Source organism: Peromyscus maniculatus, chromosome 3 (genome assembly GCF_049852395.1).
Source record: "Peromyscus maniculatus bairdii isolate BWxNUB_F1_BW_parent chromosome 3, HU_Pman_BW_mat_3.1, whole genome shotgun sequence".
In the NCBI taxonomy this organism is placed as follows: Eukaryota; Metazoa; Chordata; class Mammalia; order Rodentia; family Cricetidae; genus Peromyscus; species Peromyscus maniculatus.
In genome coordinates this window covers 15,126,847-15,139,816 of record NC_134854.1, presented here as the reverse complement: position 1 = coordinate 15,139,816, position 12,970 = coordinate 15,126,847, and the positions used below count along the sequence as shown (strand labels likewise).

At 37.8% G+C, this 12,970-nt stretch overlaps 1 protein-coding gene across 8 annotated transcripts in view; it reads left to right on the top strand.

Moving 5' to 3' along the window:
• Phf14 (PHD finger protein 14) overlaps positions 1-12,970 on the top strand; it is a 146,091-nt gene that overhangs the window by 12,591 nt on the left and 120,530 nt on the right. For all 8 annotated transcript variants that reach the window (XR_013049681.1, XR_013049680.1, XR_006070166.2 and 5 more), the window contains one exon: positions 2,896-3,040. Coding sequence is in view for 5 of the 8 variants with exons in the window: in XM_076566200.1 (XP_076422315.1) it covers positions 2,896-3,040 (145 nt within the window). In the remaining 3 variants the exon portion in view is untranslated. The remainder of the gene's footprint in view (positions 1-2,895; positions 3,041-12,970) is intronic.

Below are 12,970 nucleotides of genomic sequence, written 5' to 3'. Positions count from 1 at the left end.
TAGGTTAGTGTTTTTATTTGTTTTAGATGGGCGTAGAAAGCATTGGGATTTGACCCAGCATCATCATGCGTACATACACTTAGTTCTTACAAACCATTATACTTAGTTCTCAGTTGCTTCCCTTTCTATTCTGCCTGGTTCCCCTTCTCTCTCTACTTGTGTCTCTTTCTTCTCCCAATTAGTGCCTCCTGCTTAGCTTTTACATGTAAATCCATTGCCCTGTGTATTCTCACTGTCCTTAAATTCTTTAGGATTAACTTTACATTCCAAGGAGAAGAATGAAATAATATTTGAACTATTACTGTAATGCCCCCTTTTTTCTTATTTCTAGATGAGTTTTGTTTTGCCATCTGTTACTTACTTTCCTGATTTCTATTTTTGTGTAAAGCTGTATTAATTTTTTTGTTAGACTTTAGCCTATTCTTTGAAAGAGGATACACATCTTCAGAAACATGGTAACAAGTTCATAGGAAACTGGACTCTATTTTGATCATACATGTACTTAAATCATACTTAAACATTAATGTATGTTTGCTCTACTGAAACAGCTCAGAATGTTTTCAAAAATTTGGTTTAGATTTTCCCACTGAACCATTAGGGCCAGCTGTTTGTTTATTGGAACTCTGTAGGGCTATTGTTCCATCTTCCTTTGCATTAGAGTTTGAACAAGCATCTCACTGGGCTGAGAAGGCCAGAAACAGCAGCCACTGTTTCTTTCTCATTCTTTTGCATTAGAAAATAGTATGTGTAGAGAGAAATTGGCATAGAGAGACAGCTTAGACAGGCACTTTTTCTGAACAAAATCGGAAAATAGAGGAATTAGATCTTCCCATTGATTCAGTTTCTACTTCAAGAAATTCACTTTTTATTCATTCACAGTTTTACTCATAGAAATTCACAGTTTTACTCATAGAAATTCACTTTTTATTCATTCACAGTTTTACTCATAGAAATTCACTTATTTTCTGTATTAATAAGCCATTTCCCAAGGGTTAGAGGTAATTCTTACAAAGAAATGTTGACAGTCCATTAACACAGGTAGCCTATTATTTATCAGACTCTGCTTCACTAGGTCATTTTCTAGTCTGTAATATTTAAAAAAAAAAAAACCAAAAAACAAAAAACAAAAACAACTTACAAGTAATAATCTATGAGAAAACATTTGGCCTTACCATGGGGATGAAGTATCAGTGCTCAATTAGGCTTATAACTTGGTTCTACAGAACACAACCCATCCATTGCCTCATTATTAGATGTCAATCTGTGTTTCTCTTGAGTCGTCTACAGGAAGTGTAGAGGAGAGGAAGAAGGACATGTACAATGCAACATTGATGACCTTTATTACTTCATTAATTTTTACAACAACCTTTCTGTTCCATTTTATTTCTGTCATTCTCATTTTACAAATGAGAACATTGTATGTTCAACAGCTGTTGAGTGAAAGCTGAGAATGAAACCCATGATGTTCATTAACTACCAAGATGCTATAAAACACATGAGTTTTCTGTACAGGATAGTCTCAACTTGCTTGGTGGCCATTTTTTTCCTGATTTGTTTTACAGTTGTAATTTTAGATATTATCCATAAAATGTAGTGAAAGAATTATTTATTGTAACCTGTAAGGATTTTTTCAGTGAGTGTTGTGGCATATACCTGTAATCAGAGCCAATGAGAAGCAGGAGGATAAGAAGTTCAAAGGCATCTTGGGTTACATGAGATCTTGTCTCAAAAAGCCTTTCCCCATAAAAAAAATTTAAATGTCATTTACAATTTGCATTGAAATGATGATTCCAAATGTTACCATTGAGAGTATTGATAGAATTTAAAGGGATATAAAACAGCAAAACATTAATGAAATTAAATATATTTAGTGACCGTGGCATGGAACTAACTTAACAATTTTGTTTTGACCTTGGTTAGGTTTATAAATGAAAATATACCAACAAGTTACCTTGTAATGTTAACTGTTCTTTATTAACATAGCAAGACTTTTTGTTTTGTTTTTTGAGGCTTTACTATTTTACTTGGACTGGTGTATACTTCCTAGGCTCAAGTTATTCTCCTGCTTCATCCTCTCATGTAGCTGGAGCTATAGGAGTATGCCACTGTGCCAGAATGAATCTTTTTTTTTTTTTAAATTAAAGTTTACATCCAAAATGCACAAGGTCTAAATTAAAATGGACAGACTTTCTTTTCTTGAAATTTTATCTTACACTCGTCTACTATTAAAGCATTCCTTTTTTATGTTGATTGTAGCTGGCTATCTTTATTACCAGTTGGCACTAGATCTTTCTTGACATAAATGTAAGGAATACTCTTATTTTCCTAGCAACTACTTAACTTGAATCATTAAAATTTTTTATTATAGCTAGCTATGCATATTGTGTGTTCAGGTTCTTTCTGAGTACCTGGGTAACCCTAGACCTTTTACACTTTGGAGTCTAGAGTCTCTCAGATATCATATGCACAGTTGCTTGTATGTTATCTTAACTTACTCCCTCCTGTTTTGTATATGTGTCTTGTCTTTCCTGGAAGTAACTTTACTCAAAGTATAGGAACCACATCTTGATATTTTGAAAACATGTATGTAGGATTGGTAATTCCTAGATGATCAGTTGTTCGTTTTCCCCTAGTTTCAGGGTCAAAGTCAAATGCCAAAGCAGGCAGCTATTTGCATGCCTGTGCCTTCTCACTTTGTAGAGGGGAGAGCCCATGCCACTTGGACAGGAGTGACAAAGAAGATGTCCTTTGATAGAGGTGGAGCAGACCTTGAGGCAACTAATAGAATGCCACATAACTTTGAAGTACATGAAACAGTATTTTTAAAAAATGAGAATTGAGTATTAAATTACTTTTTAATTAAAATGTGATTTTTCTGATGTATTTTAACATTAGGACTCGCTGATTCTTGAGAAGAGTCAAAACTGGAGTTCACAAAAAATGGACCACATTCTGATTTGCTGTGTTTGTCTTGGTGATAATAGTGAAGATGCAGATGAAATAATTCAGTGTGACAATTGTGGCATTACAGTTCATGAAGGTAATTTTGCTGTTTTTCTTCTGTTAGAAATGGCTGGTTGACATCTTGTTTAGAGGAAGTTTAAACTTTTTTTTCCCCATTTGTACTCATATAAGGTTTTACTACACTATTATATGATGTGATGGTTAAATTGAAAATAATTTATATTGAGTCCTTGAAATATGTTTTTTATTTTTGTGTGTATATGTGGTGTGTGTGTGTGTGTGTGTGTGTGTGTGTGTGTGTGTGTGTGTGTATGCACATACGCACTTTGCATGCTTGTTTGTTTCTTCTTGTGTGTAGAAGACAGAGGTCGATGTTGGATGTCTTCTCTACCACTTTCCACTGTAGGTTTTGAGAAAGGGTCTCTCACTGAACCTGACATTTGCTTCTTCCACCAACTGTCCGGCCATTGAGTCCAGAGACCCTTCTCTCTTTACCCATCAGTGGTGGCATTACAGGCGTGCACCACAAAGCCCAGCAAATATTTGACCACAGAGTCATCATCCCCATCTTTATTTTATTTTGTGTTTGTGTGTGTGTTTGAATCAGGATCTTATGTAGCCCAGGCTGACACTGAGCATGCCACACAGTAGAGAGGATGACCTTGAGCTGAGCTTCTTGCATTCCCTCCTAAGTACTAGGATTACAGACTTGGAATTCCACAGTCTGCCTAATGGGCATTACTGGTCAGATTCTCTTAGTGTAAAATATGCATTTACTTTTAAAATATTTTCTGGAAAGAACAGTATTTTTTAGAGGCGTTTTATATATATATATATTTTATTATATTACTCACTCTTAGTTTTTCCTCTCTTTTAAAACAGTTTCTGTGTGGTCAGGCTGACTGTAACTTGTTCTCTTGCTTTCAGCCTCCCGAGGATCAGGGATCATAGGAGTGCGTTCTATACCTTGTTACTTTTAGTTCTTAAATAGTGTATAGAATTGGGGCGGGGGGGGGGGGGAAATCCAGTTAGCCAATAGAAGGTATTATTTAAAAGTTGCATTTAAAACCTTTCAACATTATACGTATTTTTACAATTATACTTTCTACATTTGAATTTGATTATTTATTTCTAAGACATGATCTTGCTATAGCACAGGCTGTTGGTATAAACTCTTCATTGTTCCGCTCATCCTCCTTAGTTCTGGGATTATAGCAATGTATAACCACACGATTTCGTAGTGTAGTAGCTTTAATACTAGGGTTTTTGTTTTTTTAAAGATTTATGTATTTTATGTTCACTGGTGTTTTGCCTGTATGTATGTCTGTGTGAGGGTGTCGGATCCCCTGGAACTAGAGTTACAGACAATTGTGAGCTGCCTTATGCATGCTGGGAATTGAACCTGGTACTCTGGGAAAGCAGCCAGTCCTTTTAGCTGCTGCATTCTCTCTCCAGCCCCTAATACTAGATTTTTAAATGTGTTTTTCCATGTTACATTAAGGTTTTCTGCTTTGTGTAAAAATGGTGTGCAAGTTTTTTTTTTTTTTTTTTTTTTTTTTTTTTTTTTTTAATGAATCATACTAGGAAGAAAATAATACTTCTGTAGTGACTGACAATATTATTTAGATTGTTTGGTTCAGGGAGTATCTTCTTGGTTGCTTTGTGTCAAAGCTTTTTCCTCATCAGTTGTTTCTGTTTTTGTCTGTCTGTGTGTCTGTCTGTCTGTTTTTGTGTCAGAGCCACAACTACTACAAAGCAGTATTTCTGGGGCTTTTTGCTTCCCCGTCTTTCTGGGATTACAGCCCTCCACTCACATAATTCCTCCTGCCCTCATATCGAGTGCTAGAGTTGAGGCTCACAGTGGGAATGTCTCCTGTAGCTATATGTTTCTTCTTTCAGTAATTTGTTTTGTAGCTCCTGAGTACTTAATGCTGTGTAATTTTTAGGCATCATGTAGAATAAATTAAACATTCCAATTGCTGACCTTTTAGAACTTACTGTCTAGAGAAATGAAGAGTAAATTGATAAGCCAATAAGTATCCGATGTTGATCTAGATTACAGAGAAAAATGAAACTCCACAAGTATAGGAAATGCTATGAGTGGGAGTGGCTGGATAGGTTGATAGAAGTTTGTATTTCTAATAGGTGATAAGAAGAGTCCTCCCAGATTGGGTGGTTGGAGTAGTGACCTAAGGGAAGTGAAAGAGAAAGCCCCGAGATTATTTGGGTTTAAAATAATACCATAAGCCTAGGAAACAGAGTGTGTAAAGATCTTGAAGTTAAAACATGTTTGTGGTGTTTGTATAATGGTACAGAAGTTAGTAAAGTAGAACTGAGTGAGCAAGCTGCAGTGATAAGTTTCAAACTGAAGGATCACTTGCTGGCTAGAGAGAGGGTAGATTAGAGAAGTAGAAGTAGAGACCACAGAAATGGCTGGAGATGATTTGGTTTTGAGTTAGAAATAAAGTTTCTTTTTAATTTGTTTGAACCTTATATCAGAGGTTAGCACCAGACATAAAAATTAGACTGAAGATAGTATGTAAATCAGTAAGATTGAATGTGATATTTAAGGAAGATTATAGGTAGCAGGTATTCTAATACCTCAGAGGATAGAAGGAATACATTAGTGTGGAGATAACCATATAATAAGCAAAGCACAAAAATGTTTCAAAAAGGGAAAATCGTAACTGCCCAATAAATAATGTGTTTAGAGTTAGATAAGGGTTTAATTCATGTGGGAAATTAGCCAGACTCAATGGGAGTCTCCAATAATACCACTAGGCAAGCTACCTCAGGTTAGGAGGCAAACAGTTCAATGATGGGCTTGGGGTGGGTGGGTAGCTTTTCCAGTCAAGCACTTAACTGAGCTGAGCACTAGAGTTCAGATCCCTAGGACCATGTAAAGGTCAGTTGGCCATGGCAGCCCTCCTTTCATGTCAGTCCTTAGGAGGTGGAGACAAAATCCCTAGATCAAGCTAGCTAGCGATTTGAGTTCACTTGAGAGGCAATGTTTCAATATATAAGATGGTGAATGATTGAAGAAGACACCCCAGATCAACTTCAGACCCTCCACACACATGTGCACATGCACCCACACAGTCACCTGCACTCATATGCATACACATACTCATAGACGCATGTACCCCATACACACTCACAAATCAAAAATCTTAGTCTCCCTCACAAAAGTTATATATGTTACATGACTTAATAAATAAATATAAAATACAGAGACCATCAAAGGGAGATGTGACATGCTTAGGAAAAGATGCAAGTAAGGCAGAACAAGTCCATTACTAGGTTGGAGGACAGTGTTTGTAGTCCTACCTCCCTGCCTTATCAGTCATAGTGGTTGTAAGGCTAGGAGCCCACATACAAAGTTCCTTGGGTAGATTTTATTGTTATGCAGATGTAAATATGTGTGGCTCCTGCATTGGCTATAGTTAACCTCCTGAATAACTATGAGTTTTGTTTCTTAGGCAATGAATTTATGATACCAAAATGAGTATCAGAGATAAATGGAAGTTTTGTCTCTGGTGTTATAGTATTGAAGTTATGAAACCTTTAAGAGGTATGTGTAGGCTGGAGCAAGATAATTCTATCAGGAAGTATATTATGCTCTTCTCATTGGTTGAAAAATGTCTGTGAAGAAGGTCTGTTCTTTTCTTTTCTTTTTGGCTTACAGTTTGAGGGGATACAGTGTATCCTGTGGGTGGTGGTGGTAGGGGGACCAAAATAACAGGAATGGAAGGCAGCTGGTCATTCTAGAACTGGAGCTAGAGACTTTGCTCTGATACTTAGCTATGTTAGGTCTGGATAATTGATGATGTAGGAAAGAAAGGGGAGCAAGGAGTTTGCATATGAGATTAGAAGGAGTTAGTTCTGACATCTTATAGAGATGGAGCAGATGAGAGTAACTATCATAATTATAGGAGAAAGGGTGAATGGGTACAGATGTAAGTTGTTAGATGGGGTGATTGGGACATTTGGAAGTTTTTTAGTATTTCTTATTTTCTTAGTGAAATAGATAGCAAAGGTGATCATGGGTGTGGAGAGGACTTGGAATTAGGGAGAAAGAAAATAATATGTGTGTGTATGTTTCATTTGATTGTGATGTGTGTCCTTAGAGATTTTGAACTCCTTGTAGTTCAGACTAGCCTTGAACTCCTGATTCTCTGACTTCCCACCTTTCAAGCTTTGGGATTAAAGGTGTTACCTGGTGTTTGGCTACAATTCTTTTACGATAGCTTCAGACCTGAGCCCACCAACGAATACTACCATTTCAAATTCAGAACAAACATTTTTCTCTATCCTGTTTTTTTGCTCTTGTTATTTTTTGGTACTGAGAATTGAAACCAGGACCTCACATAGACTTTGTAAGCATTCTTCCACTCAGTAATGCTCTGGTCCCTATTTCTTTACTTTTATTTTCTTATTTTAAGACAGGTCTATGTCTTGGTTACTTTTCTGTTGCTTTTATAAGACACCAGGACTAACGCAAGTTAGAGACAAAAGCATTTAAATGGGGAGGATTATAGTTTCAGAGAGTGATTCCTTGACCATCATAGTAGTGAGCATGGTGGAAGACATGGGCATGGAGCTGGAGCAATAACTGAGAGCTCACATTTTATCCACTACACCAGTATAAGGCAGAGAGAGAGCAAGAGAGTGTGCACCTCCTCAAAGTCCACCCCCAATGACACAACTCCTATAACAAGGCCACACCTCCTAATCCTTCCCAAATAGTTCCACCAACTGGGGACCAAGTATTTAAACATATGAGCCTATGGGACCGTTCTCATTCAAACTGTCACAGGCTCCTATGTTACTGGTCTCTAATTTGCCATCCTCCTTCCTCAGTCTTTCAGGTAGTCCTTACCAGGGACACTTACCAACACCCTAGGGTGTGTGTGTGTGTGTGTGTGTGTGTGTGTGTGTGTGTGTGTGTGCGTGCGCGCGCGAGCGAGTGCATGCACACATGCATATGTTTACTTGTTTATTTATTAATGTGACAGACAGAATGTCATTTATCCCAGACTGACCTATAACTTGCTGTATATCTGAGGATATCCTGAAACTCTAATCCTCTCGCCTCCTCTCCTGAGTGCTGGGATTACAGGTATATGTTTCTACATTCAATTTATGCTGTGTTGTGCCAATGCGTTCAAGAGTACTCCCTACTTTCTCTTCTATCAAGTTCAGTGTAACTGGATTTATGTTGAAGTCTTTGCTCCACTTGGACTTGAGTTTTGTGCATGGTGACAGATATGGATCTATTTGTAATCTTTTACATATTTGCTGTGTTGTATGTTGAACTGAAGTTCCTTTTCATGCTAGACAGATGCTCTGTCGGTGAGCTATATAACCAGACTTCTTCCTGTTGTTTTAAAACCAGGGACTATTTTTTTTAGGGTACATTCTTTCTTAATAGAGTCATTGTTCAGATGAATACAGATGTCTGTAAGGGTACCTTGTTAGTCCTGCTGACATTTTTTTTTTTTTTTTTTTTTTTTTTTGGTTTTATTATTATTATTATTATTATTATTATTATTATTATTATTATTTTACAACACCATTCAGTTCAACATAATAGCCACAGAATCCCCTGTTCTCCCCCTCTCGCCCACCCCTCCCCCCAGCCCACCCCCCATTCCCACCTCCTCCAGATCAAGGTCTCCCCCGAGGACCGGGGTTGACCTGGTAGACTCAGTCCAGGCAGGTCCATTCCCCCCTCCCAGACCGAGCCAAGTGTCCCTGCATAAGTCCCAGGATTCAAACAGCCAACTCATGCAACGAGTCCAGGACCTGGCACCAATGCACAGCTGCCTCCCAAACAGATCAAGCCAACTGACTGTCTCACCCGTTCAGGTGGCCTGATCCAGTTGGGGGCCCCTCAGCCTTTGGTTCATAGATCCTGTGCTTCCATTCATTTGGTTATTTGTCCCGGTGCTTTATCCAACCTTGGCTTCAACAATTCTCGCTCATATAAATCCTCTTCTTACTCACTAATTAGACTCCCAGTGCTCCACCAGGGGCCCAGCCGTGGATGTCTGCCTTCAGATTCCTCAGTCCTTGGATGGGGTTTATGGCACCACTATTTGGGTGTCTGGCCATCCCATCACCAGAGTAGGTCAGTTCCTGCCGTCTCACGACCATTGCCAGCAGTCTTTTGAGGGGGTATCTTTGTGGATCTCCGTGGGCCTCCCTAGCTCTCTGCTTCCTCCCCTTCTCACCTTCTCATGTGGTCTTCATTTACCATGGTCTCCTATTCCTTGTTCTCCCTCTCTTTTCTTGATCCAGCTAGGATCTCCCACTCTTTCCCTCGACTGTCGCCCTTCATTGTTCCCACTCATGACCAGGCTATTCATGTAGATCTTGTCCATTTCTCCGTGTCTTTTTTTGGGGTCCCGTTTTCCAGGTAGCCTCACTGGTGATGTGAGTAGCAGTCTAGTCATCCTTGTTAATTAAAGGTTAATTAAGGTTAATTAAAGGTTTATAATGTGATCTATGTTTTAGATGAATAGCCTCATTAAAGACAAATGTACCTTTCTAAGGTAGCTTAAAATTTAGAAATAACTAAAATGTCAGTCTGAGTCAAGGCAGACATATTAGATGATCAAGATAAGTGGTAATGCCATGTGAGCTCGAAAGTTGTGTGTCTAAGGCCTCAGAGTTTCTCGTGTAACTTAACACTGATGATAGTGCAGTTCTCAAATACTTTTGAGCATTTACTGATGATTACTAGTTCTATTAGTTACTTTGGGACAAAATACTTGACAACAGCAACTTCAGGAAGAAAGGGCTTATTTTGGTTCCCAGTGCAGGGTACACTCATAGTGAGGAAGTCAATTGCTCTAGGAGCATGAGACAGCTGCCTATGTTTATCAGCAGTCAGGAGGCAGAGAATGAGGAATGCATGTAACCAACCTATTTTCTCCTTTTTATTCAGTCCAGGACCCCAGCCCATGGAGTGCTACTGACCACTTTGAGGGTACCTTTAGGGTGTGTCTTCCCATCTCAGTTCATTAATATAGATAGTCCAAGTTGATTTGAGATCCTGTGTAGTTGTTATCAGTATGACCTATGTTCTCCGAGTGCATGCATGCTTCCTAGTCACAGTCCTGTTTTCACAGAAGGACGAGGGAGACAAGAAAGCATTTAATGCGCCTCAACTGGTACTTTTAAATGTTTTTGAGAGCTAGCTACTATTTGATTTAAAAAAGGAGAACTGTAGTTCTCTTCTCTTGAATAAATCTTCGTGTTGTATAATTATTTAATTGGTACTATGTTTGAACATCCTAATAGAATGATATGTAATTTTTTTCATTGTATTTACTTATTATTAACACTTATGACTTGTACAAATTGAGAGTATTCACTATGGTGTTTTCAGGTATGCAGAAATACTCATTGATTATGCCCATTTCTTCTGCTTTCTGCCCTTGGTACCCTACCCTTCTCAATTCCTGTAAATTCCTCTTCTACCTTCAGTCCAACTTCTTTTAAGTTTCCGCATATGGTTAAGAGAATATGGTCCTTTTGTATTTGGCTTATTTCATTGAATATAGTATCTTTCATTTCCATCACATTTAAAAACTTTTGTAACTGATTTTTCTTCATAGATTAATTATAAAGGTTTCTTTTTCTGTTCATTTATTGACAGGTACCTATGCAGACTATATATTAGGTATTGTGACTAGTGCTATAGTAAACTTGGCATGTAAATAACTTTTGATGCTGACTTCATAGTCTTTGGATGTATAGGTAGAAGGTGGGTAGCTGGGTTATATGATAGGTCTACTTTTAGTTTTTAAGGACTCTCCATATTAACAGTGTAGAGTTGTTTTATCTTTTCCACATCCCCGCAATATTTGTTTTACTTTTTGTGTTTGTTTGGTTTTTTGTTATTTAATTTTTGAGACAGAGTTTCTCTGAGTTGCCCTGGCTGTCTGGAATTCACTTTGTAGACTAGGCTGGCCTCGAACTTACAGAGATCTGCCTGCCTCTGCCTCCTGAATCTAGGATTAAAGGTGTGTGCCACCACCACCACCTGGCTTTATTTTACATTTTTATAATTGCTATTTTAACTGCGATAAGATGACATCTTATTGTAGGTTTGATTTGCATTTTGCCATGGTTCATGAGACAAGACATTCCTTTCATATATTGGCTATTTGTATTTCTTCTCTTGAGAAGTTTCTATGTATGTCATTTTCCTATATTTTTTAGTTGGATTACTTGGATTTTGGTTGCTGAATTCTTTTTTATATTATAGATATTAGACCTCTGTCAGATAAAAACTTGGCAAGTATTTTCTCCCTTTCTGTTGAAAGTTTCTGTACTCTGTTTCAATAGTTTCATTTGTGTCAGGAACATTTTATTTTGATGTAATCCCTTTGTTAGTTTTTGCTTTTAGAGTTATTGGACTCAGTCTTAGTTATTTTTCTGTTGCTGTGTAGAGACACCATGATCGAGGCAAATTATAAATGAAAGCATTTAACTTGAAGCTTACAGTTGCAGAGGGTACTAGAGTTCGTGACTGTCGTGGAAGAAAGCATAGCAGTGAGCAGGCGTGGCTCTGGAGCCGTGAGAACTTTTATCTGACCCAAAGGCACAAGGCAGGGTTGGGGGATTGGTGGAGAAGTAGAAAGTGTGCAATAACTGGGAATGGCTTTGACTTTGAACCTCAGAGTCTACTCTCTGTGATGCACCTCCTTCAGCAAGGCTACGCCTCTTTTAACAAGGTCAGGTCTCCTAATCCTTCCCAAACAGTTTCACTAACTGTGGATCAAGCATTCAAATGAATGAGGCTATGGAGGCCATTCTCATTCTCGCATACTCTGATCCAGAAAAATCATTGTATCACTATCTTAAAGTGTTTTCATTATATTTTCCTCTCCTAGTTTTCAGTCCTGGGTTTTGCATTTAGGCTTTTGTTGTTGTTTTGAACTGAGAAGTAGGAGTCTTATTTTCTGCATGCATATTTGTATCCTGTCTCCCAGCAGCATTTATTAAAGGATGTTCTTTTTCTTCTATTGTATGCTATTCAAATATGTGGAGAACTAGTTGGGTGTAGTTTTGTTTTTGTTTTTCGAGACAGAGTTTCTCTGTGTAAGTTGGGTGTAGTTGTATAGAAGGATTCTCATATCTTCCTTCTGGATTTTTGTATCTGCTTTTAGGTCAGTATCATGTCGTTTCCATAATTATGACCCTCATATATATTTTGAAATCAGATATTGTGATGCCCCAGCTATAATCTTTATACTTAAGGTTCCCATGGCTATTTGGGGACTTTTATATTTCCATATGAATCTCAGAATTGTTTTTTGTAAGTCTGTGAAGAATGTCATTAGAATTTGATGAGGATTGTACTGATTCTGTAGTTCCCTTTGGGTATGACATGCCGTGATTTCTACTGCACAGAATTCATTACTGGTATGTAGAAAAGCTATTGATCTTTGTATTTTCATTCTGTATCCTCTTTCTTTTTTTAATGGAATTTGTTCATTCTTTTTTTTTTGTTTGTTTGTTTTTTTGAGACAGGGTTTCTCTGCATAGCTTTGCGCCTTTCCTGGAGCTCACTTGGTAGCCCAGGCTGGCCTCGAACTCACAGAGATTCGCCTGGCTCTGCCTCCCGAGTGCTGGGATTAAAGGCGTGCGCCACCACCGCCCGGCTGAATTTGTTCATTCTAATAGTCATTGTTGATATCTGTAGATACTTTTATAGAGAGATGTTTTATATATTACATAAAACAGGGAAAATTTTCTGTTTTTCTGTTTGTATAACTTTTCTTTCTTTTTCATGCATAATTATTCTTCCTACATATTGTAGCACTTTGTTGAATAAAAGCAGTGAGATTAGACACTTTCGTTTATTCTTGATCATAGAGGAAATAGTTTTCAGTTTTTTCCCCATTCATTGTGGTGCTGGCTGTGGGTTGGTTATACATAGCCTTTATCATACTGAGTTTGATCCTTGTATAGCTGGTTTGTTCAGAGCTTTTGT